The sequence below is a fragment of the Carassius carassius genome, chromosome 6, assembly GCF_963082965.1.
Source record: "Carassius carassius chromosome 6, fCarCar2.1, whole genome shotgun sequence".
Lineage (NCBI taxonomy): Eukaryota > Metazoa > Chordata > Actinopteri > Cypriniformes > Cyprinidae > Carassius > Carassius carassius.
Genome location: NC_081760.1, coordinates 39,041,126 through 39,067,296, shown reverse-complemented (window position 1 = coordinate 39,067,296; position 26,171 = coordinate 39,041,126). Strand labels below are relative to the sequence as shown.

Sequence of the window (26,171 nt, the reverse complement as noted above, 5' to 3'; positions counted from 1 at the left end):
TCAAATAATTAAGAAATATACTTTACAATGATGTACCTTTAAAAAGAGTAGTTTGATTACACACTTGAATTGCTTACCTTTTTTTACATTCAAAGTTATATCAATATACCACTTGTCAAGAACCCTAATTCTGTATTTCCCAGCATCCCGTGTGTTCAGTTCTCTAATGAATATCATTAGTTTTCCATGTTTGCTGCAAAAAAGAATGAATCTTCCTTCAATCGTCCATTCACTGTGTTTCTTGTAATGTATTATGGTTCTCCATGGGTCATGTTTAATCATATATTTATCAGAGTCACTGAACCAAGGTTTCCCAGAATCCACCAGAACACTTCCTCCAGAATATCCCGTGACGCTAAAGCATCTCACTGCATCTGTCAATCAGATTGATACTGTGATCAGAAAGCTGATGAACACAAAACAGCATCATTACTGCAGTGATGAAAGAGAAAAGCTCTGACCTGAGATCAGGTAGAAAGTGAGGAAGATGAGGAGGATCTTCATTGTGAGTTGAGTTCAGTCTTCTTTCCGCTGAATGATCTCTGTGTGAATCTCTCTGTCTCTACATCTGTCTGCTTTAGTTACTTCCTCTTTATTCAGCTCTTTATCAGTAATGAGCAGCTTTACTGGCTCCTCCCACCATCACCACTGACTGAATATCACATTAATCACACTCAAAGAGCGCCACCTAGTGGAGATACACTGTCTGATACTGAGAGATCACACAGGTTTCATGTTCTCATGTATACAAGGACAAATTTACATTTATGTGTTTAGCAGGCACTTTTATCCAAAGCGATTTACATTGCATTCAGGATAACAATTTTCTCCTAACATCTGTTCCCTGGGATTCTAACCTTGCGCTTGCTAATTCATGGCTCTACCACTTCAGCTACAGGACACAGAATCAATTTGATTGCATTATTGAAATCTTCCACTAGTATAATTTACATGTAAACAGTCTGGAGGACCTCTGTAAACTTAAACGCAGCTTCAAAATTAACATAAATTCAATAAATTAAAACAACAAAACATAATGAAAATGATAAACATGCAAGATTTAGTACAACATATAAGCACATACAACTAACATAATTCATACATCTGTGGCCTGTAGCACAAAGCCAGTTTCAGTTTTTACCCAGGTAAGTTCACTTTTGGTTTTCACACAGCAAAATCCCCAGTGTTAATTTAACACTGAGTGTGGACCAGAGGTGGGTAATCCAGGGGCCAAAGAGTAAAAGTCATTGATGGCTAAAGGAACTGATTGTTAGTTATTGATATAATTAAGTAAATAATTAAATGATGTTTGTACATTAATGATTAACACCTGTTATTATTGAAAACTACAGCGGATCAGATGTTGATGTTTTATTGGTTAAAATGATGCCACCATCATGGAGATCAGTGTTTGGTTTAGTTGTGCTCTTGACCCTTGACTTATTGTGTCAGATCGTGTCTGTAGGTCCGCATGTGGTGTTGAGGAGAAAAGAGATCTGTGATATATGAAGAACATATAATCACAATGAGCTGGTTTAATTATGTCTTAAATAATGTTGTTGTTTTTTTTTTTTTTTTTTCACGTGTTTAGTTTTTAAAAAATCCCAGTGAAACTACAACTTACACTAGTGGTAGAAATTATGATTCTTTCTAGAGATTCATTCATTTTCAGTTCGTTCACCAAAATGATTTGTTCAGAATCGTTCACTGATTCGTTCAGTGATCATTTCTTCGTATTACACAAAATATATTAAAATGTGTGTATAATCGCATTCAATATATAAAGTCTAATTAAGTTGTTTAGATGAACAAAGCACAAGGTTTTCTTGCCTAATTAGCATTTTAATTGTTTGGTCAGACAATTTGTTTTAACAATTTAAATTTAACAATTTAAACGTGGAGTTGCTAAATATCAAAACAAGCGTATGTGCACAGTACCTGTAACTGCGCTTTGCATTTTTGCGAGATTGACATGCTAAATGGCAGACTAACCCGGTTTACTCTCATTAATTTTTTTCACGAACGAGATAAGCTATACCAGTTAATTTAATTCACGAACGACATGTATCCGTTCATTCATCTCATTCACGAACGACATGTATCCGTTCATTCAGCTCGTTCACGAATGACATGTATCCGTTCATTCAGCTCGTTCACGAATGACATGTGTGCCAGTTCAGTCATTTCGTTCACGAACGGTAAGATCTCTAGATCTCGTTCAGACTCATATGAAACTAGTTCATTAAGGGCGTATTCGCTCACTACATTCAACGAATCACATGCTCTGTCACATCTCATACTCGAAGGCTATTGGCTCGAGGTTGAGTAATTCTTTGACAGGATGAAATGGTTGTTACCCGGTTCACTGAGCTGCGCATGCGCTGCTTATAGCGCCGCGCTGCTGTGGAGAGAGGAACTTCAGTTAACGAGAAATATGAGTCAGCGGATTACGTGAACGAGAAGTTCACCTAAAAGATTCGTTCAAAAAGAACAATTCGTTCACGAACGACACATCATTAACTTACACAGAAAATCGTTGTTCTAATATTTACAGGGAGTTAATTTTTTAATTTGTGTAACACATAGAAATCTAAACTCCAGCGCTTGCTTTTTAGACACACACACAGATATCAACAACCAGCATATGAATCTCTACAACGGTGACAATCAACAAAATGATTCATGTTGCAATACATGAAAGACTCCCATAATGCACTGCAGTATGAATAATTATTTTCACCACTGTTGAGGATCATATGATAAATGGTCATGGCTAAATGCCTAATACCAAACTGTGTTTTTTTTTTTTTAATATTGAAGCATTATGGTGGCATTTATGTAATGAGATTTCTCTAATTTTAGTGAAAGTGACATACAGTTTCGTATGGTGATCCAAACTCAGAATTCATACTCTACATTTAACCCATCCAAAGGGCACATACAGAGCAGTGAAAAGACAGCAGTCCTCTCTAACAACTAATCCTTTCATTTAAAAGTAGAATCAAGAAATTTTAATCAAGATCACAGGTATCAAAAGTATAAGTTACCTGCTAGATCAAGATTTGCATCAGCATTGCACAAATGTTTGCTGTAAAGCAATAATGCAATTGCATAGAAGCAAATTTACTAAAAATGCTTAAAGGCTCAAGAGCTCAACTGAAGCAAATACTCACCACAATTTTTTCTTCCAGTTGATTTCATCCAAGGCTGTGGTTAAAGTCAGTTGTAGTTCTTGTGTTTCTCTTTTCTTCATTGATGTTGATTGTTAACAGCAGGTGTTCATCACTAATGCACAATCTTAATTTAATTAGTTACTTAATTATCTCATTAACTTTACCTCTTTGAGGACTTGGGATTTGACTCGAGACTAGTTTGTGACTTGGAAGGAATGACTTGGTTGCTCCTCTGATTAAATCATCTTCTGAGTTAATGGGTGGAGCAAAAATATGGCAGGACTTTTACTCTTTGGCCCCTGGATTACCCACCTCTGGTGTGGACACATATAAACACTGAAGCAGTGTAAACAGTAACACTGAGCAGAGGTGTCAAGTCCAGGGGTCAGAAAGTAAAAGTCCTGCCATATTTTTGTTCCACCCATGAACTCAGCAGCTGATTTCACCAGAGGAGGAACCAAGTCATTCCTTTCAAGTCACAAACGAGTCTTAAGTTAAATCCCAAGTCCCCAAAGAGTTAAAGTTAGTGAGATAATTAAGTGACTAATTAAATGATGACTGTGCAGTAGTGATAAACACCTGCTGTTATTGAAAATTACAGAGGATCGGATGATTTATTGTTTAAAATGATGCGACCATCATGGAGATCAGTGTTTGATTTAGTTGGGCTCTTGACCCTTTTAATAATACAAAGTAATTTGCTTTTAAGCACTTGCGGTTGTGTTACATAGTAAACATTAACACATTGCTGAATTGCTAAATTAAATTGCTCTTTTTTATCTAAAACATTTAATGAACACCATGAGGGTGTCTCTCTTTGGTTTGTTACATGATGTACAGCTATTTCTGAACTACAAAAAAGTCATATTAAACAAATATTATTGCAATTCTTAAATATTGGGGGAAAATTAGACAGGCTCTGGATTTTAGACATGAGCACTTATCATATGCTCCTCAACAGTGGTGACAAAATTATTCATGCTACAGTCCTTGATGGGAGTTTTACTATGGTGTTACCCAGCATGCACTTCAGCTTGAAGAGTTTTGTTGATTGTCACCATTGTTGAGATTCATATGCTGGGTCATGATGTCTGTGCGTCTTAGTAGGACAAGATTAAAATATATATTCATTACATACATTAGATTTCAAATTATTTCACTATAACTATTATACCAACGGTTTATTTGCATGTGGCAGTTCCACAAGGTAGGTTATTAAAAAAAAAAACTGAACATATGTTAAATGAAATGAACTTTTTTTGGAAATAAACAGACTGATGCCTAACAATTACTTTGTCATGTAAAACCAGCTAGTAATGGTTTTCTGCACAGCACTGATCACATTGCTTTATAACAGCACATGTACTTCTACAGGGAAACACCTAACACAAGAAGCCAAAGGTCAAGAGCCCAACTGAAGCAAACACTGATCTCCATGATGGTGGCATCAGTTTAACCAATAAAACATCAGCATCTGATCCTCTGTAACACACAATAATGGCAGGTGTTCATCACTAATGCACAATCATCATTTAATTAGTCTCTTAATTATCTCATTGACTTTAACTCTTTGAGGACTTGGGATTTGACTTGAGACTAGTTTGTGACTTGAAAGGAATGACTTGGTTCCTCCTCTGGTGAAATCAGCTGCTGAGTTCACGGGTGGAACAGAAATATGGCAGGACTTTTACTTTCTGACCCCTGGACTTGACACCTCTGACACTGAGGCCCTGTCCACACGGACACGGGTATTTTTATAACCGTGACTCTTTTTACGGGGTTCGGCCTTTCGTCCACACGAAAACGCAGTTTCAGGCCACAGAAACCGAACATTTTTGAAACCTACGGTCAGGGTGAGCATTTTCAGAAACGCTGGTTGCAGTGTTGTCGTGACTGCTTCTGATTGGCCAACGTGACTTTACGATTTCGGTTATATCGCCGCTTGCTGGTGTGGCATGCTCTTGACAGTGCTTGATAGCATGTTTTTGCGTTTTCATGTGGACAGGATTTTTTTTTTAAACGCAGGAGGAAAACCTCAGGTTATAAAAATACCCGTGTCCATGTTGACTAGGCCTGAAGCAGAGTTGAAGTTAATGAGATAATTAAGAAGTTAATTGAGTTATGATTGACCATTATTGAAGACACCTGATGTTAACAATCAGAATCACCAACCGAGAAAATCACAAATTGTGTGTCACCATTATAGTGGTCAGTGTTTGCTTTAGTTGGGATCTTGACCCTTCAGTTATTAACTTTAGATTTTGTGTGGGTGTTGTAATTAAGTTGTAGCATACAAACAGACTAGAGCCAAGACAATCTTATGGACTTGATTGTGGTTTGGACTAATTGTCATGGAATGACCTAAATGCTTGAGTTCAGGCTTCTTTACTGTGTACATAAATTAGGTGGATAAAAAAAGTGACCCAGAAATTTTGCCATAATATGACATGTTTTTAAAAGCTAGTTATACATAAAAAAATATTTTTTTAATTTAGACACACAGACATCAAGAATCATCGTGAGCATCAATATGCTGAATATGCTGTTTGTCACCGTTGATGAGATTCATTCGCTGATTCTTGTTATCTGTGTGTGCCTAAAATTAAAAACAATTAATTAAAAAAAATCAGAATCACAAGAGATGCCTACAAAATGTGTAGAAAATACAGACTCTTTCATTGTGGGATCAAAACTGTTACAATCAATAATGACCAATAAGAAGAGACGAGACTGTAAATGAGTTCAGTGATTAAGGTCAAGCAAAGATTGCAATAAAACATAATTATCACAACCCGATGATTTTTGCTCTTGGCTTGACACACAAATTAGAAAAATAAAAAGTTACAATCCAAGATCCCAACTAAAGCAAACACTGACCACTATAATGGTGATACACAAATTGTGATTTTCTCGGCTGGTGATTCTGCTTGTTAACATCAGGTGTCTTCAATAATGGTCAGTCATAACTCAATTAACTTAATAATTATCTCATTAACTTCAACTCTGCTTCAGTGTTACTTTTAACACTGCTTCAGTGTTTATATGTGTCCACACTCAGAGTGTTAAATTAACACTGGGGATTTTGCTGTGAAGGCTCAAGAAGATGGGTTGGTTTTGAGCGGGGTTTTGACACGATGGTAAAGCTACAAGGCTACCTTAGGAGCAGGTTTTATTCTGGGTCAGAGATAACAAGCTGGACCAACTAGCTGTGAGCAAAGTGACATATCTCTCTTTACAGTCAAAGAATTTTAAATACAAAATTGCCCGACTTATCTTATATTTGTAGTTTATAAAGATGTTTCCTCCTGAATATCGTGTCACATTCCTGATTTTATTCATCTGTTAAACACTTTTCAGTGTCATTAGTACATGAGATATTATTCAGTTTATTTAGAAGTTATTTATTATATGTTAAGGGTTACATGTGTGAACCGCAGTAATTACAGTCAGTGTTGTGTGTGTGATGTTGATGATCATCATGAGTTTGAGTCTCATTTACTCACTTCAGTGTAGAAATATTTTTGCATATACTGTATATCATCTGCACAATAGTACGTGTCAGAATCCAGTTCACTCAGATCTCTGAAGGTCACAGTGAAAACTGCTGCTGTTGTGTCGTCAAATAGACATAATCTTCCTGAATCAACCCCATTGTTTTTAATAGCGGTCCTGATTCGGTCTGTGCAGTCTGACCACTGTCCTCTACAAAAATATAGAATAAATTTAGTTAGTCTGTAATGTTGCTCTTTGGGCATAAAAAGATCTGCAAAATTACAAAGCTTAAAGTCCACTTCAAAAGGAGATATTTTATTTAACAGATATCACTTTTAAAAAACTACAATTGATTTGATTTTGAAGCAATATTTACAGTGAAGCTCACATGACATTTCGCGACCAGGCGCTGAGTGCTGCCAATCACAGCACACACCAGCCCAGATAACCAATCACAACACACACTGGCCCAGCTAACCAGTCACAACACAGACTGGCCCAATTAACCAATCACAACACACATCGGCCCAGCTAACCAATCACAATACACACCAGCCCAGTTAACCAATCACAACACACACCAGCCCAGCTAACCAATCACAACACACACCGGCCCAGCTAACCAATCACAACACAGACTGGCCCAGCTAACCAATCACAACACAGACTGGCCCAGCTAACCAATCACAACATACACAAGCCCAGCTAACAAATCACAATACACACCAGCCCAGTTAACCAATCACAACACACACCGGCCCAGCTAACCAATCACAACACACGCCATCAGCTGTCAGGGATGCTCTGCCTTCTTTAATGCAGCTTTTATCAGGACTAAATCAGAACGAAATTGTAGTCATTGGAGATCTAAATTGGAACTGGTTAGATCCAGTATCTGATGAATTTAAAGCTTACTGTGACTCGCTAAATCTCTTTCAGCTAGTTGACAGTCCCACTAGACCTAACCTGAAATGTCCAGATAAATCATCTTTAATTGATCTTATCCTAACCAACGTTCCTTACAAATACTCAGCAGCTTCTGTTTTTGCAAACGACATTAGTGACCACTGTGTTGTTGCCACGGTCAGAAACACAAAAAATTCCCAAAACCAAGCCACGTATCATTATTAAGCGCGACACAAAACATTTTTCGGTACAAGGGTTTTTATTTGACCTGTTTTATTTTGATTGGGATAAAATGTATCTTATTGCAGCTGTTGAAAATGCTTGGAAATTTTTTATGATGGTTTTAAAGAAATTGTTGACAAGCATGCTCCCCTCAGAAAATATAGAGTAAAAGGCTGAAACAATGCATGGTTCACTGTAGATTTAGCCAACTCTCTTCATGAGCGCGATAAGGCCTGGGCAAAAGCCAGGAAAACAAGCCTGGATTCTGATTGGCTGCTCTTCAGGAGACTGCGCAATTTGTGCACTGTGGCTATCAGAAAGGCCAAAGCTGACCACTTATAGAAACTAAAAATAATTAAAATAACCCCTTAAAATTCTGGAAGACGATTAAATCCTTGGCTGGAAACAAAACTGGCATTGAGCTGCCACCATGTATTCTTAAGGACTCACATAAACTATCCGATAAGACTGAGATGCTTGGCTGTTTTAATGAGCATTTTATTGCCTCTGGTTCATTATTTGATTCCCTCAACACTTCACATCAGAATCATCCTAAAGGTAATTCTCATGGTCATTCTGGAGTCAGTAATTCTTTTAGTTTTAAGCCATTTTCAGTTTCAGAAGTGCATAAAGCCCTCACACTTTTAGACATTAGAAAATCGGCTGGTCCTGATAACTTGGAGCCTTATTTTCTACAGTTAGCATCTGATTTTATTGCACCGCCTTTGACTTATCTTTTTAATCTTTCTCTGGACACGAATGAAATTCCACTTATATGGAAATCCGCATTTGTTCTTCCTCTGTTAAAAGGAGGCGACCCGACTGATTTAAATAATTACAGACCCATCTCGAAACTGTCTGTCCTGGCCAAGGTTATGGAAACTCTGGTGAACGACAAATTGAAAGAGTTTCTAACTATCAACAATATTCTGTCTAATTTTCAATCAGGTTTTCTTAAAAAACACAGCACAACTACAGCAGCCCTAAAAGTAGTAAATGATTTTATTGACTCTTTAGATAAAAAACAACATTTTGCAGCTCTCTTCACTGACCTATCGAAGGCTTTTGATACTGTGGATCATGCAATATTAAAACAAAGACTTCTCAGTGTCGGGTTGTCAGAACAAACAGTTTGCTGGTTTGAAAACTATCTATCAGGTAGATCCCAGTGTTTACAGGCAGATGGTCTCACCTCCAGCCCTCTTAGTATATCCAAGGGTGTGCCCCAGGGGTCAGTGCTGGGACCACTTCTATTCATTTTATATATCAACAATCTTGATCAAAATGTCTCCAACGCAAATTTTCATTTCTATGCCGATGATACTGTGATATACTGCTCTGCATCAACTCCAAACCAAGCTCTTTGTCAGCTTCAACTTGCTTTTGATACTGTACAACGTACCTTGTTCGATTTAAAACTTGTTTTGAATGACGACAAAACAAAACTTATGTTGTTCTCAAATGCAAAATCTAATTCACGGAACCTTCTACCCATCACTTCTTCTCAGGGCTCCGAGATTGAGTCTGTATCTCAATTCAAGTATCTTGGTATCCTAATTGATAATTCACTCTCTTTTAAACCTCACATTCAACAGTTGGTAAAAAAAAACTAAAGCTGAAATTGGGTTTTTATTTGAGAAACAAGTCATATTTTTCCTTTGAGGCCAAAAGGAGGCTTGTTGCTGCCACTTTCTTGTCAGTGCTGGACTATGGCGATGTTATATACATGAATGCTTCCATCGCAAGCTTGAAACTGTTGGATACTGTTTATCATGGAGCTCTTAGGTTTATCACAAACTTTAGAGCACTTACTCATCACTGTTCTTTGTATGATCAGGTTGGTTGGTCTGAATTGTCCACCCGTAGACTTAATCATTGGTATATGTTTATCTATAAGGCAGTTTTTGGTCTGATTCCCCCATACCTCCAATCTTACATCGAAAAGAAAAGTATGGGAAGATATTGTCTTCGTTCTGAGGACTTATTATTATTATCTGTCCCTCAAGTCCGGACCGAACTGGGAAAAGGGGCGTTCAAGTATGTGGCTCCCTGCACTTGGAATCAGCTGCAAAATGTCCTGAATCTTAAGGAGCCAGTTTCATTGGTTGATTTTAAATTACTTTTAAACAACATGGAAGCTACACAAACTGGCTGTAGATGTTATGACTGACTCAGTTATGACGGACGATCCTTGCTGTTGTTTGTCGCTTGCGATAATATTTGAAATTCTGATTTCTTATGACTTTATAATTTTTATTACTTGTACAAATTGTTATATGTTGATGTTATATGTTATATGTTTTTATGTCTGTAACCTTGTTAATTGTGCTGCTGCCTGTCTTGGCCAGGACGCTCTTGGAAAATAGATTTTTAATCTCAATTAGTTTTATTCTGGTTAAATAAAGGTAATAATAATAACACACCAGCCCAGCTAACCAATCACAACAAACACTGGCCCAGCCAACCAATCACAACACACACCGGCCCAGCTAACCAATCACAACACACACCGGCCCAGTTAAGCAATCACAGCACACACAAGCCCAGCTAACCAATCACAACACACACCAGCCCAGCTAACCAATCACAAACTGTCTCAGCTAACAAATCACAACACACACCAGCCCAGCTTACCAATCACAACAAACACCGGCCCAGCTAACCAATCACAACAAACACCGGCCCAGCTAACCAATCACAACACACACCGGCCCAGCTAACCAATCACAACACACACTGGCCCAGCTTACCAATCACAACAAACACCGGCCCAGCTAACCAATCACAACAAACACCGGCCCAGCTAACCAATCACAACACACACTGGCCCAGCTAACCAATCACAACACACACTGGCCCAGCTAACCAATCACAACAAACACCGGCCCAGCTAACCAATCACAACAAACACCGACCCAGCTAACCAATCACAACACACACTGGCCCAGCTAACCAAACACAACAAACACTGGCCCAGCTAACCAATCACAACACAGACCGGCCCAGTTAACCAATCACAGCACCCCCCCCCCCCCCAAAAAAAAATAAAAATAAAAAAAATAAATAAAAAATAAATGAATAAATAAAAAAAAACACATAAATAATCAAGACCTTGTAAAAGAGCATAAAAGGAAGCCTTTAATACAATACTGATATATGTTTATGAGAATGCACAGATGAACTTCATTTAAAATAAACTGTTAAAGAGATGATTATTAACTGATGATTATACATGTTCACACGAACATACAAGACTCACATACAAGTGGAAATACAACTTTGTGTTCAAAGCATTATTTGCGAGATTTCTACAAAAATATGTTTCTATAATCTTTATTCAGACTAAAATCTCAAAGACTAGAAATGAACAGTGAGATCTAGTGGACACACGTGCAAACAGCAGCACACCCACTGTGCAAAGTTATGTCCAGTGAACGTCTTTTTATGTCTTTGCAGACGTTGAAAAGACGTCCACTGAGGAGCCAGAATGAAAGTTTTTATGACGTCTTTTTTTGACGTCTTCTGTACGTCCGATTTAGATGTTCACAGAACCTCCTTACAAGGTTAAAAACTAGTTCAAAAGTGGTCAGTAGAAATATTTCAACATCATTTAAGGTTCATTTAGACATAATTTATACTGTTTCTGGACCAAATCAACAGTCTCAGGATGCATTAGATTTAGACTTGTGTTATTTCAATGTAATTTCCAGACACTGTGTTTGTCCTAAAATCAAGAAAATAAAATAATCTTCATGAAATAGTGAAATAACTGACGATTGAGCATGTGGTAAAATCAACTGCAAATCAAAGACATTAAATCTTTTATTATTATTATTATTAAATTTCATATTTGAAGATTTCTCCTGCGTCTCCTCACTCTTTCCCGAGTGTATCGTGACACATTCACATCACATTTGCATAAAATATCACAACTTCATCTGAGTTTATTACATTTTCTTTTATCAAGCTTTTAAAATAAGCACCAAGAGAAAAAAAAAAAGTTAATTGTTTTTTTTTAAACACTGAGCCTTAATAAAATGTTTACAATAAAAAGTAGTGACCAGGTTTAACCGAAGACCACTGCATATTCTGCTTTAATTTCACACTTTTGTTCTGAAACATTCAATACTTATTCACATCAAAATCTGACTTAAAAACTCCAGGGTTTCTGATCATTTATTTCAGTGTCATTTGCAGAAAAAAAAAACACTGCACTGTCATCCTTCACATCTGACTTACAAGTCTTAAATACAGAGCAGAGGAGAACCACGTAAATAACACTAATACCAAACATAGAGGCTTAAACCCAAAATCAAAGTCTTCATCTCATTGAGTTGTGCTTTTTAATCATTTCATCTTTCCATAGTCCATTCATATCATATTGGCATACAATATCAGTACTTCATCTAGGTCTATTACATTATAAGTTAGTAAAAAACAATAGTTGATGCATGTGTTAAAGTTTGTGAGCTTTTTAACTCTGAGACATAATAAAAATGTTTTACAAGAATCACTAGCAGCCAGGTGTGTAGTTTGACATTAATCAAACTAACTGAGCACTGCTGCGTATTCTGCTTTAATTTCACACTTCTGTTCTGAAACATGCACTGTCATCCTTCTCATCTGACTTACAAGTCTTAAATACAGAGCAGAGGAGAACCACGTAAATAACACAAATACCAAACATAGAGGCTTAAACCCAAAATCAAAGTCTTCATCTCATTGAGATTGTCTGCTGTGGATCTTCAGACAGTGAGAGGATTGACAGCAGTGTATTCACTGTAATCCTGATTATTCCTCAATCTGACTCTGTCAGGACAGTCTGCTTTCTTCTGGAAATTCACCACGGTATAATTCAGATCCTCAGCAGATGTGATGAAGATCTGAGAGTCACCAGTGGCTTCCACAACTGTAGAGTAAACTGATGAATCAGAGGGGTTTGTGGGTAATTGAGCAGTAGCATAATCAGTGTTAGATGAATCAGAGGGGTTTGTGGGTAATTGAGCAGTAGCATAATCAGTGTTAGATGAATCAGAGGGGTTTGTGGGTAATTGTCTGTGAGTGTCTTTAATCTCCTCATAATCACATCCGGTGTGAGAAACCTGAAGAGAGACAGAGAAATTATTTACAGCTCTACAGATCTTCATGATTCGAATTTAGTTTCATTATTAATAAAATAATGATCTTATTTTATACAGTAACTGGACTGACTGCTTCATTTTTCCCTGCTCCAGTCTGAGATGACGATACACCACCTGCCAAAAATTAGACTTAAATAAATGGCATTATATCATATTTCAACACTGATGTCAGTTTTCACACATCATCACACATATGTATTTTGTAGCTGTAGCCAATAGGTGGCGATAGAATCAAAGTGGAGAAATAAATCTTCATTTTAAGCTCGATATGAATGAGGGTTTCTGTATCTAAAGGAGTTTTACCCCAAGTCTGATGCTTCTTATAGAGAAACAGTAATAAGAGACCAATGATGATCAGAACCAGAAGAAACAGAACCAGAGAGATGATTAGAGAAGAGCCTGTAAACAGAAGATGAAATAATGAGTGAATCTGAGTACATTGAGCAAGAGTGTGGGTGGAGCGGTGTGATTTTGACTGAAGCGAGGAGCGGATTTTTTTTAATTCGGAGAGTCGTGGTTTTCACTTGCTCCAAGAGCGCTTCACCACCGCTCCATCACAGGTACAATCCATGCCAACGGCCGTAATATAACTACATATTTAGCAATAATTTATAATTAAACATATTTATCTATAGCTTGATACAGATGGATCACTCAGATCAGGTGATACAGCACATTCACACGCAATCACTTTCACAATAATGCATTCAAACAAATCGAATCTTACAGTGCTTCTTCATCTGTATCTGATTATGAATGAGCAGAAATCTGTAAGAAATGCATTGTCTGTAGATTATCTTTATCTGTAGATAAAATAACTGATGAAAATGTACTGTTACGCGGAGTGATTATTAAATGCTCAGGGCACGAAGGGGATGTTGTTGTCACTCCACTCCGCTCACATACTCTGCTTTGAGCTTAATATCAAATCATATGTTTATATTTTAGCATACAAGAACCATTGAACATGTCAGAAGACACTGATGCAGAGGGTTTGAAAACAGAAGTAGATGATGAAGAAGGCGATGATGATGATGATGAAGATGATGGTGGTGAAGTTGTCTCTGAAACATCTGTATATAAAACAATAAAACAATGAATATATTTTTTTTCACACACAGAACTTGTCATCACGTGTCTCTTGGTGAATATAAGTGTTACTGATGTCATTCACACACTCGCTAACCAGAATTCATGTTTGCTGATAATTAGAAACAAAACCGTGAGCTGTTTGTTTGACTTCCTGTGACTGAAGTTTATCTGTGGTTTCTCAGTTAATAATAGAGTTAATAGCAGGACGAGCATCTTTAACTGCAGCTTTATTTAATTATAGAACAAGACTGCAGTACAACAACTGCTCTAATACTGCATCCAGATGAACACTTCAACTAGTTAAAAACTACAGTAATACTGCGTCCAAATGATCAAATAAAGAAATGAAGAATAAAACACAAACACTTTCCTCTACTTTACTCTGTGTTCAGTTTCTTAACAGCAACACTGATCTAAAACTGCACTTTAACCTGCATTGACTATATAATCATGAACCTTTGTAAGGAAACTTCCTATTTTTTTACTTATTTTCTAACCTGCTGGTAAACCTGTATGAACAGAATCAGTTCTCTTAAAAACATCACGATCACTTTCTTTGCACAGTCAAGCAACATGATACAACACACGGTGATCTACTGAATGGAAGCTAGTTTTTCTTTTTAATTATATTATGATTACACACACACATTGAGTCTCTGCCTCTTCATTCATTCATATATGTTTACTAATTTGATGAGTTTAAACTTGATACATTATGATACTTTATTTGTCCTGGTTATTGATTTTCTAATGTTTGTAGATGATAACATTACAGGCAGTGTTGAGTGTGTGATGTTGATGATCATCATGAGTTTGAGAGTCTCAGTTACTCACCTGATTCAACGATCAGATTCACTTCAGTGTAGGAATCTTTACCCCAAGAGATATCAGCTGCACACCAGTACGTCCCAGAATCCTGTTCACTCAGATCTCTGAAGGTCACAGTGAAAACTGCTGCTCTTGTGTCGTCAAACAGAGAGAATCTTCCAGAATCAACCCATTTGTTTTTCTTATCAGTCCTGATGAGGTCAGAGCATGTTATTTTCCACTGTCCTTTACAAAAATACTTGTTCTTGTCTGTATATTTTCTATCATATCTGCATGTGATGTTGACTCCTCCTCCTGAATATCCTCTCACACTGATGGAGCTCAGCACATCTACAACAAACCAGCATCTCAGTACAACACCAGTGTATTCATGAGACTGAACATAGATTCTCTCTATGACTATTCACATCACTTTATCAGTTTAACAACATGAACTGAAGTTAAAGTCTCTTCTGTTTTAGTGATTTACTGTGAGTTCAGACTCTTACCAGGAATCATCAGCAGAGTGAAAGTCCAGATGATCTTCATTCTTTTTTCTTCAGTCATCTTCTCTTCTGTTAGTAGATTCAGTTCTTCTGAAGCTCTCGACTGTGACAGAGAGACGCCCACTTCCTCTAAAAGAGAGAGAGAGAGAGAGAGAGAGAAATTAATAAAAGAGAACTGATGATAATACATGTTCACACAAACATACAAGACTCACATACATGTGGAAATGCAACTTTGTGTTCAAAGAATTATTTGCGAGATTTCTACAAAAATATGTTTCTATAATCTTTATTCAGACTAAAATCTCAAAGACTAGAAATGAACAGTGAGATCTAGTGGACACACGTGCAAACAGCAGCGGTTACCATGGTAACAAAATAAACACTGTTGATTGGTTAAAATAGGAACATCAAAAACAGTTATTTTTTTGTTTACACTTTATTTTGATAATCCACTTTAAACATTCAACTACCAATAAATAGCTTAGCAACTAGCAGTGATTAGAGTATTAGTAGACCGTCTGCTTAATATCTGCTAAAACTTTATTCTGATGGTCACTCTACTAATACTCTCATGAGAGTTTGTTCATATGTAGTTCCAAAGTTACTTACAGTTAGTAGAATGTCTAAAGCGGTTTATCAAAATAAAGTGTAACCTTTTTTTTAACATTACAGTATTTATTATAAATTTATTCAAATTGTTTATTATTATTATTATTATTATTTATAAGTTTAATCTCAGCACATCTTTATTTCTTATGTCCTGTGTTCTGTTAATATTTAATCAAACTATCTTCCTCCCTCTCGCACTTCACCTCAGTCACAGGACAGAAGTTGTGCTTTTTAATCATTCCATCTTTCCATAGTCCATTCACATCATATTGGCATACAATATCAGTACTTCATCTAGGTTTATTACATTATAAGTTAGTAAAAAACAATAGTTGATGCATGTGTTAAAGTTTGTGAGCTTTTTAACTCTGAGACGTAATAAAAATGTTTTACAAGAATCACTAGCAGCCAGGTGTGTAGTTTGACATTAATCAAACTAACTGAGCACTGCTGCGTATTCTGCTTTAATTTCACACTTCTGTTCTGAAACATGCACTGTCATCCTTCTCATCTGACTTACAAGTCTTAAATACAGAGCAGAGGAGAACCACGTAAATAACACAAATACCAAACATAGAGGCTTAAACCCAAAATCAAAGTCTTCATCTCATTGAGATTGTCTGCTGTGGATCTTCAGACAGTGAGAGGATTGACAGCAGTGTATTCACTGTAATCCTGATTATTCCTCAATCTGACTCTGTCAGGACAGTCTGCTTTCTTCTGGAAATTCACCACGATATAATTCAGATCCTCAGCAGATGTGATGAAGATCTGAGAGTCACCAGTGGCTTCCTCAACTGTAGAGTAAACAGTTGAATCAGAGGGGGTTGTGGGTAATTGAGCAGTAGCATAATAAGTGTTAGATGAATCAGAGGGGTTTGTGGGTAATTGTCCTTGAGTGTCTTTAATCTCCTCATAATCACATCCGGTGTGAGAAACCTGAAGAGAGACAGATAAATTATTAACAGCTCTGAATATCTCTAGAATTTATTTTCAATATGAATAAAAATCTACATCTTATTGTATACAGTAACTGGACTGACTGCTTCATGTTTTCCTACTTCAGTCTCAGATGACGAATCACCGCCTGCCAATACAAGAGTCTAAATTAATGACATTATATCACATTTCAATACTGGTGTCTAATGGAAATGTTTTCACACATCATCAAGTATCTGTATTTTGCTCATGTCTCATTGCAGCCTGCAGGTGGCGACAGACTCAAAATAAGAAAACAAATATTTGCATTTTAAACTTGGAGTTTCTGCATCTAAAGACATCAAGAAGGCCTTTTACCTCGAGACTGATGCTTCCTACAATGAAACAGTAATAAGAGACCAACGATGATCAGAACCAGAACCAGAACCAGAGAGACAGAGATCAGAAAAGAGCCTGAACACACAGGAGATAAACAATCAGATCAATCAGTCTGATCACTCTGAGCTGGATATCAGATCAGATCATGAGTGCAGCTTGATGTTTGGGACAGGATTGACCAGAGCATGATACTGGGCTTGCAGGTTTATAGGCTTCACGTTGAACATTCACACAAGCGCTGTAAACAATGTTCTCGTCTTGTACTCAGTTATGCTCACGTGTAGATGAATGTGTCAATGAGCAAAAGTTAGTTATCTGTTTACCAAGTTCATGATAACTGACAGGTAAACAGTTCATTATGAATGTGTATGTCATATTTCCTATGCTCCTGTATTTTACTGCCATATTGGAAACTGAATAGCACTTTATTTGAAGTTTCTGTACATGATGTTTATACTTGCAGTTTATGTAAATTACCTTAGGTATCAAAACCTAAGCGGTTTTGATTATGAAAGTGTCTGCCATTTCTAACCACTAGGTGGTGGTATAATATTCCATTGTTGTCTATATACAGTAGTTTGTTTCTTTTATAATATTTAACCTAAGAATTTAATTAGAAAATATGCTAGCAGTTCAGAATGTCTGTGGGATAATATTATTGATACATATATGTCAATCTACTTATTCTTTTTCTAATATAGACCACACACAGAAACACATTCCTGCATATGTGAACACACACCAGTGGTGAATAATGATAACCTGTAATGCCTGTGTTCAGGTGTGTTGTGTGCATCTTGGTTGTAAATTACTCCAGTTCTAACAGTAGTTCAGCTCTTAGGATGAAGCTGATGTGTTTTGACTGACACCCCTTGAGGAAGGCTAAATATCAGACCTCATCTAACTCCACCTCGACTTTTATGCTTGTGTGACACATGATTAAGAAAATCTAGAGTTGAAAATCTAATCTTTCTTATGTTTATAAACCTTTCTTCCACTGGGGGGCGTCAGAGCTCCTCACAAGTTACAGCAGGAACCATGTTTGTGCTTTAGCACCTGCTGGAGTAAAACTAGATGGAGACGATTTAGAAACACCTGTGACCAGAGGAGTTCTGACTGATGAGAAGGAAGAAGAAGGTGATGATGACGATGAAGATGATGATGGTGATGATGATGATGATGGTGGTGATGATGATGATGAAGATGGTGATGATGATGATGATGGTGGTGAAGTTGTTTCTGAAAGATTTTTTTTTATAATTTTTTTTTTCACACACAGAACTTGTCATCACGTGTCTCTTGGTGAATATAAGTGTTACTGATGTCATTCACACACTCACTACCCAGAATTCATGTTTGCTGATACTAAGAAACAAATTCGTGAGCTGTTTGTTTGACTTCCTTTAACTGAAGTCTCTGGTTTCTCAGTTAATAATAGAGTTAACAGCAGGACGAGCATCTTTAACTGCAGCTTCTTTAATCATAGAACAAGACTGCAGAACAACAACTGCTCTAATACTGCATCCAGATCAACACTTCAACTAGTTCCATCACTTCTAAAATGAAGTTAACATTCTAGTGGTGTTTAAAGAATGTATTTGTTCAACATTATGAAATAACACCATAAACACGTTACAAGAACGTTGTAATGTGATCATCAGTCAAGTAAAAATAACACAATAAAGACGTTACAAATACATTGTTATGAGAACGTTTTCGCTCAATGTTACGAATGTATTTTAACTATGAAAACATTATAAGACTGTTCAAGAAACATTATGTCAGGAACGTTTTTTTTATAACATTTACATAACATTTACAAATAGTTTTGGGAACGTTCCCTGTTAGCTGGGATGACACTTCTAAACTGAACTTTTCAATTATGGAATACATTTTTTATTAGATTTAAATTATTAAATTGTTAAATTAACTTAAATAAGTTATTTAAAATGTTAAATAACTTTTTCTTAAATTAGAGATTTACCTCAGATTGAATCTAGATGCTCAAGTCCAAAGAGACAGAGATCAATGTTTGTCAAGAGTTGTTAGAAAACTCATTTTTATATGCATTTCACTTTTCACATTCAGTGCTGTTTCAAAGCAGATTTACAGAAAAATAAAAATAAAACCCTTCATGACTAAAGTTTTAAACACAGAAGTGATAAACTTTGGAAAGCAAGACAACAACAACAAAATGTTTAGATATCAGAAGAAACAATCAGACTCATCTGGAGGACATGGTTTCCTCTGACATTACAGTCAGTGTCCATGTTGCTAAATATGATCTGTTTACAGAACGAGGCTCATTTGATGCTCAGTGTTTGTTTCAGATAATGAACATCTCAAACTCCGTTAAAATCAATCACTTTCTGACACACAGAAACCCTCTGCACTGGAGATTCAACTGATGATGATGAGGATGATGAGGATGAAGGTGATGATGATGATGAATATATTTCTGAAAAATCTGTATATAAAACAACAAAGCAATCTATTTCTAAAGGAAGGGGTTTTATTTCTTTCTTTTTTTTACCCACACAGAACTTGATATCATGTATCTCATGGTAAATATAAGTGTTCTTTATGTCATTCACACACTTACTACCCAGAATTCATGTTTGCTGAAACTAAGAAACAAAAGTTCCTGTAACTGAAGTCTGTGGTTTCTCAGTTAATAATAGAGTTAATAGCAGGTTACTGGATGAGCATCTTAAACTGCAGCTTTATTTAATTATATAACAAGACTGGATCAGTGACTCACAGAAACACAACTGCTCTAATACTGCATCCAGATAAACACTTCAAATAGTTAAAAACACTGTGTCTAAATGATCAACTAATGCTGCTTCATTAAGTCCAGATCTGCAGTACTCAACATTTAAATAATGAAATTAAAAAAGAAAAAGGCTCATATGAACAGATCCTCTAAAACTAACATGCTGGTAAACCTGTATGAACAGAATCAGTTCCCTTAAAAACATCATGATCCCTTTCTTTGCACAGTCAAGCAAAACAGTGATCTGCTGAAAGGAAGCTAGCTGTGATTTTTAATTACATTCTGATTAATCTGAGTGAGAAAATGATCTGTACCTGTGTCTCTGATGAGGACACGTGTGATGAAGCTCTTGTGTCCTCCATCAGACTGAACTCCACACCAGTATTCAGCTGAATGTTGTTGAGTCACATGACTGATGATTCCCGTCAGGAGCTGCTGCTCTCTGTCATCATACAGCTGCACCTGTCCCTCAGCGCTCCATCTTCTGCTCTCCTTCACAGACGTCTCTTCAGCACAGAGATCAGATCCAGATCTCCTGCAGACAAACTTCACATCAGCCCTGTGGGATTGTGGGTATCTGCAGCTGATGTTCACAGATGCTCCTGCAGCAGCTGAGAGACTGATGCTCTCCTGACAACAATCAGCTGTTTGAGAGACGAATCAAGTGCAGCAATGTTAGAGTTAAACAAGAGAGTCATCGATTCAGCACAGAAACAAATGAAAGCAGCTCACCCTTCTTAGCGTCCAGCTTAAACTCAGAGAAGAAACTGTAGTCTTCAGAAACTCTGACTATAATCTTATATTGTCCAGAATCGCTCTCCTTCAGATCTCTGATAAACACACGTAAGAGACGTGAAGATCTGTCATCATGAACGGAGAATCGGCCGTCATGTGTCCATTCTGCTGCTCTATCTGTCTTTATTCGAGTAAAACATTGATATGTTCCAGCTTCACAAACGCCTATCACAGAATTTTCTTCTAGCATCTCATATTTGTAGTTTATAATGACGTGTCCTCCTGAATATCCCGTCACAGACCGGATTTTTTCACCTGTTGAACACAAACTCAGATATCAGTGTGATGATGATGATCTTCATCATTTTTGTAAATTATGCTTCATCTTCATTCAGTGACAGTGAGATCTACACACACACACACACACACTATACACACTATAGTTTCTATCACCCGATACACCAACCCTGCACCTAAACCTACCCCTCACAGAAAACTTTATGCATTTTTAGATTTTCAAAATACACCATTCAGTATTTTTTAAACCTTTTAAATTACAAAGTGTCCTCATAAATCACCTTCACATTGTCTCAACCATGTCATTATACAAATTTGTGTCCACATAAACACACACAAACACACACATGGTCGATGTCTTTTCATTCATTCATATGCGGTTACTAATTTTATGAGTGTAATCCTGATGTTGCAAGATAATAATACATAATATTTATCCTCGTTAATTTTTCTGGAGTTTTTAGATGATAACATTACAGTCAGTGTTGAGTGTGTGATGTTGATGATCATCATGAGTTTGAGAGTCTCAGTTACTCACCTGATTCAACGATCAGATTCACTTCAGTGTAGGAATCTTTAACCCAAGAGATATCAGCTGCACACCAGTACGTCCCAGAATCCTGTTCACTCAGATCTCTGAAGGTCACAGTGAAAACTGCTGCTGTTGTGTCGTCAAACAGAGAGAATCTTCCAGAATTAACCCGATTGTTTTTCTTATCAGTCATGATGAGGTCAGAACACCGTTCAGTCTGTATAGATGTCGTCTGTCCTCTACAAAAATACTTGTTCTTGTCTGTATATGTTCTATCATATCTGCATGTGATGCTAACTCCTCCTCCTGAATATCCTCTCACACTGATGGAGCTCAGGACATCTACAACAAACCAGCATCTCAGTACAACACCAGTGTATTCATGAGACTGAACAGAGATTCTCTCTATGACTATTCACATCACTTTATCAGTTTAACAACATGAACTGAAGTTAAAGTCTCTGCTGTTTTAGTGATTTACTGTGAGTTCAGACTCTTACCAGGAATCATCAGCAGAGTGAAAGTCCAGATGATCTTCATTCTTCTCTCTTCTTCAGTCATCTTCTCTTCTGTTAGTAGATTCAGTTCTTCTGAAGCTCTCGATGTGTGTTCAGATGAGTGTTTCCTGTGAACATCTTAAACAAGAACAGCTGAATGAACTGCCCACTTCCTCTGAGAGAGAGAGAGAGAGAGAGAGAGAGGGAGAGAGAGAGAGAGAGAGGGGGAGAGAGAGAGAGAGACAGAGAGAGAGGGAGAGAGAGGGAGAGAGAGAGAGAGAGAGAGAGAGAGAGAGGGAGAGAGAGAGAGAGAGAGAGGGGGAGAGAGAGAGAGAGAGAGACAGAGAGAGAGGGAGAGAGAGAGAGAGAGAGAGAGGGGAGAGAGAGAGAGAGAGAGAGAGAGAGAGAGAGAGAGAGAGAGAGAGAGAGAGAGACATCTACTCTCTCCACACTCTAATCAACAAGAACATCAACCACAAACAAAGGAAAATATTTACATGTTTTGTAGACTTTAAAAAAGCATTTGATTCAATTTGGCATGATGGTCTACTGTACAAAATCCTACAAATTGGCATTGGCGGAAAAACATTTGACATTATTAAATCTCTGTACACCAACAGCAAAAGTGCGGTGAAGATGGGTAACCGCAGAACCGCGTTCTTCCAGCAGGGCCATGGAGTGAGGCAGGGCTGCAGTCTGAGCCCAACTCTATTCGACATCTTCATCAATGACCTGGCGTCAGCGCTGGAGAGCTCTACTGCGCCCGGCCTCACTCTACAGGGGTCAGAGGTCAGATGACCTGGTCCTGCTGTCCCGCACACCTGAGGGCCTTCAGCAGAGCCTGTCCCTGCTGGAACAATACTGTCACGACTGGGCCCTGACCGTCAATCTGGACAAAACCAGAGTCATGTGTTCCAGAAGAAAGCCAGATCTCAGGGACACAAACACCAGTTCCTGTATAAAGGCCAGGTCCTGCAGCACAGCTCTAGCTACAGCTATCTGGGCATCGACATCAGCGCTTCGGGACGCTTCGGTCTGGCTGTGAAAACACTCGCTGAAAAGGCTCGGAGGGCTTTCTATGCTATAAAGTCACGATGTGGACACTTAAAATTACCCATTAAAACCTGGATAAAATTATATAATTCAATAATAAAACCAATTCTTTTATATGGATGTGAAATTTGGGGACCAGTACTAAATTTTAAAAATTGGGATAAAACATCAGTAGAAAAATTACAATTGGAAATTGGCAAAAATATTCTGGGGGTTCACAAAAACACGTCCACTGCGGCCTGCAGGGCTGAGCTGGGCCTGTACCCGCTGAACATGGAGATCCAGAAGAGATGTGTTCAGTTCTGGCATCACCTCCATCAGTCTGACCCAGAGTCAGTGCAATATAAAGCCCTCCTCGCCAATGAAAGCTCAGCAGAACCTCATCCTCTGAACTCACTCGCTCTTCAACTCATCCATCAGAATATACTCCCCATCAACCCCAAACCTTTTATTAACCATATCCATAAACATCTAAAAGTCACTCATGATCAAGCACTAAAAGCACATTTTGCCCTCCAGAATAAACTGCAATGTTACTCGGCCCTCAATAGAACCACTAAATTGGCCAGTTATCTATTTATTAAAGATTTTAAAGAAAGACAAATCCTCTCCAAATACAGATTAAGTGACCATGATCTAGAGATAGAGAGAGGAAGACAGAGAGAGAGCAGAGGATCTGTAGACACTGTGACCTACAGCACATCGAGGATGAGGAACACTTTCTGCTCTTCTGCTCTAAATACACCAGTATAAGAGAAACCTTTCTGCCCAGGTTTCAAATCTTAATTCCATCATTCTCTGAACTGAGCGACACTGACAAAATGTTCTTCTTACTGGGAGAAGATGATAGTACAGCTGCACTAGCGGCTAAATATGTGTTAGCTATTCACAACGCCAGAGTCAGCTAATTCTCTAGAGATACCGACTGGATTTATTCATTTATTAGGATAAATTGTGTTTATTTATGACATGATCTGTACATATATGTTTTGTTTGTTTGTTTTATTACTTATATATAATATGTTGATGCTTTGGCAACATTGTGTTTCACAGTCATGCTAATAAAGCTCATTTGAATTTGAATTTGAATTTGAGAGAGAGAGAGAGAGAGAGAGAGAGAGAGACAGAGAGAGAGAGAGAGAGAGAGAGAGAGACAGAGAGAGAGAGAGAGAGAGAGAAAGAGACAGAGAGAGAGAGAGAGAGAGACAGAGAGAGAGGAGAGAGAGAGAGAGAGAGAGAGAGAGAGAGAGAGAGAGAGAGAGAAAGAGACAGAGAGAGAGAGAGAGACAGAGAGAGAGAGAGAGAGAGAGACAGAGAAAGAGAGACAAAGACAGAGAGAGAGAGAGAGAGAGAGGGAGAGACAGAGAGAGAGAGAGAGAGAGAGAGAGAGACAGAGAGACAGAGAGAGAGAGAGAGAGAGAGGGAGACAGAGAGACAGAGGGAAAGAGAGAGAGAGAGAGAGAGACAGAGAGAGAGAGAGAGAGAGAGAGAGGGAGAGAGAGACAGAGAGAGAGAGAGAGAGAGAGAGAGAGAGAGAGAGAGAGAGAGAGAGAGAGAGAGAGAGAGAGAGAGAGAGATGATTACTGGTAATAAAGAGGGAAGTGAAACTATTATTTCACACATGCTTCACATGAACATGCAGATAAAACTCATAATAAAAGGCATTTCTTTTTTACTAAGGAGTTTTTAACAGAACTATTCTGTCATTCAAAGGCTAATTTTCTCAGAACCATGATGTTTAATGTTTTAAACCGTTTAAAAATGTAATGTAACGAAGTGTCTCTTTAGTTTTTCACATCCATGTTACACTCTAAATAAATGGTGCTATATAGCACTGAAAGCAGATCTTTGGCTTGTAATCATGGAGGAACCACTTATGGTTATTTAGCACCTGTTTTTACAGAACCATAAGAGGATTCTCAACAACGATGCACCAATCATAACTCATACAGTTCATATCTTCAAGAAATAGACTGCATTTTAATGTTGTTTTAACCCCTTCCCCAACTAAACCAAGAGACTAAGAGGGAGTTAAAGACCCTTTAAAGAACTAAGCAGGGTCTTACAGGTTTTAAGGCAGTGGTGCTATATATTCTCCATCCTCGCTGGCGACTGCTCGCACCTCATGTTTGCGGCTGAATGTTCATAACTGATGGATGAACATCTATGCCCAGGTAAAGGACATCAGCAATCCGGCGCAGAGATAAAAAAAACTAAAGAAAGTAAAAAAAAAAAAGAAAAAAAAGAAAACAGCCATAAAGTTGGCTTGAGGTTGGACGTTCGAGAGTCTAAAAAAAACAATGAGGCAATAATGATTGGTTAATAATAACACTGTTAAAATACATAATGTAGGCAAATACAAAATAAACAATTTAAGTACTTGTTATAACAAATGCCATGTGATTGCTGCTGTTACACTTACAGGACGATCAAATCCTTGTTTAGGCTACTGACCAAACATTTAATTCAAATATTCACTCAATCTTACATTTTTTGGACAGCTTTTTGCTATAGACGACACAGCCTTTATAATTTCTTCAACAAAAAACATTCATATCACAACCCTTACAAAATAAACCATGGTTTTACCATAGTAAAACTGCTTAATTTCCTTTTGCATGATTTCTGAATGCTTGAGACTATAACAAATTAGAGTCATAATAAAGTTATAGCCATAGGTAAATGTCGAGAGCTACAAAATAATAGCATTTATTAATTTAGTTTTTTATTTGATTAAAGTTCTCTTTTCACCCCTATAGTAGGTGTTTTTTGTCCATCATCGTATGGGGGGCACAACAATACAGTCCTGCTTAGGGCACCCAAGTGGTCCTGGCTATATCTCACCACATCTACTCAGAAGAACCACTGAAGAACCTTGGATTGTAGAGACAGTGACATCTGGTGGACAGACGTGCAAACAGCAGCAGCTCTCAATAAACTGAGTCTCACTCATTCTTCGTTATTTTCAGAGAACAGTGTGATCACTAACAGCTTTCTCCAGGCACTGTATACA

General features: G+C 37.5%; 2 protein-coding genes and 1 long non-coding RNA gene across 3 annotated transcripts; all 3 read right to left on the bottom strand.

Moving 5' to 3' along the window:
* Positions 1-13,858: 13,858 nt before the first annotated feature.
* On the bottom strand, positions 13,859-22,450 carry LOC132141748 (polymeric immunoglobulin receptor-like). The gene is made up of 5 exons (XM_059551411.1): positions 22,109-22,450; positions 21,615-21,950; positions 20,777-21,094; positions 20,359-20,688; positions 13,859-14,007 (listed from the first exon to the last, which is right to left on the bottom strand). The coding sequence occupies exons 1-5, from the start codon at positions 22,167-22,169 to the stop codon at positions 13,859-13,861; spliced, it is 1,194 nt and encodes a 397-aa protein (XP_059407394.1). The 5' UTR covers positions 22,170-22,450.
* Positions 14,853-15,452, bottom strand: LOC132142066 (CMRF35-like molecule 2). Its single transcript, XM_059551699.1, has 2 exons — positions 15,343-15,452; positions 14,853-15,184 (listed from the first exon to the last, which is right to left on the bottom strand). Exons 1-2 carry the CDS (start codon positions 15,398-15,400, stop codon positions 14,853-14,855), a joined length of 390 nt encoding a protein of 129 aa, XP_059407682.1. The 5' UTR covers positions 15,401-15,452.
* Positions 16,457-17,346, bottom strand: LOC132142867 (uncharacterized). The gene is made up of 3 exons (XR_009434114.1): positions 17,248-17,346; positions 16,995-17,038; positions 16,457-16,890 (listed from the first exon to the last, which is right to left on the bottom strand). It is a non-coding gene; the product is annotated as an uncharacterized LOC132142867 (long non-coding RNA).
* Positions 22,451-26,171: the final 3,721 nt, after the last annotated feature.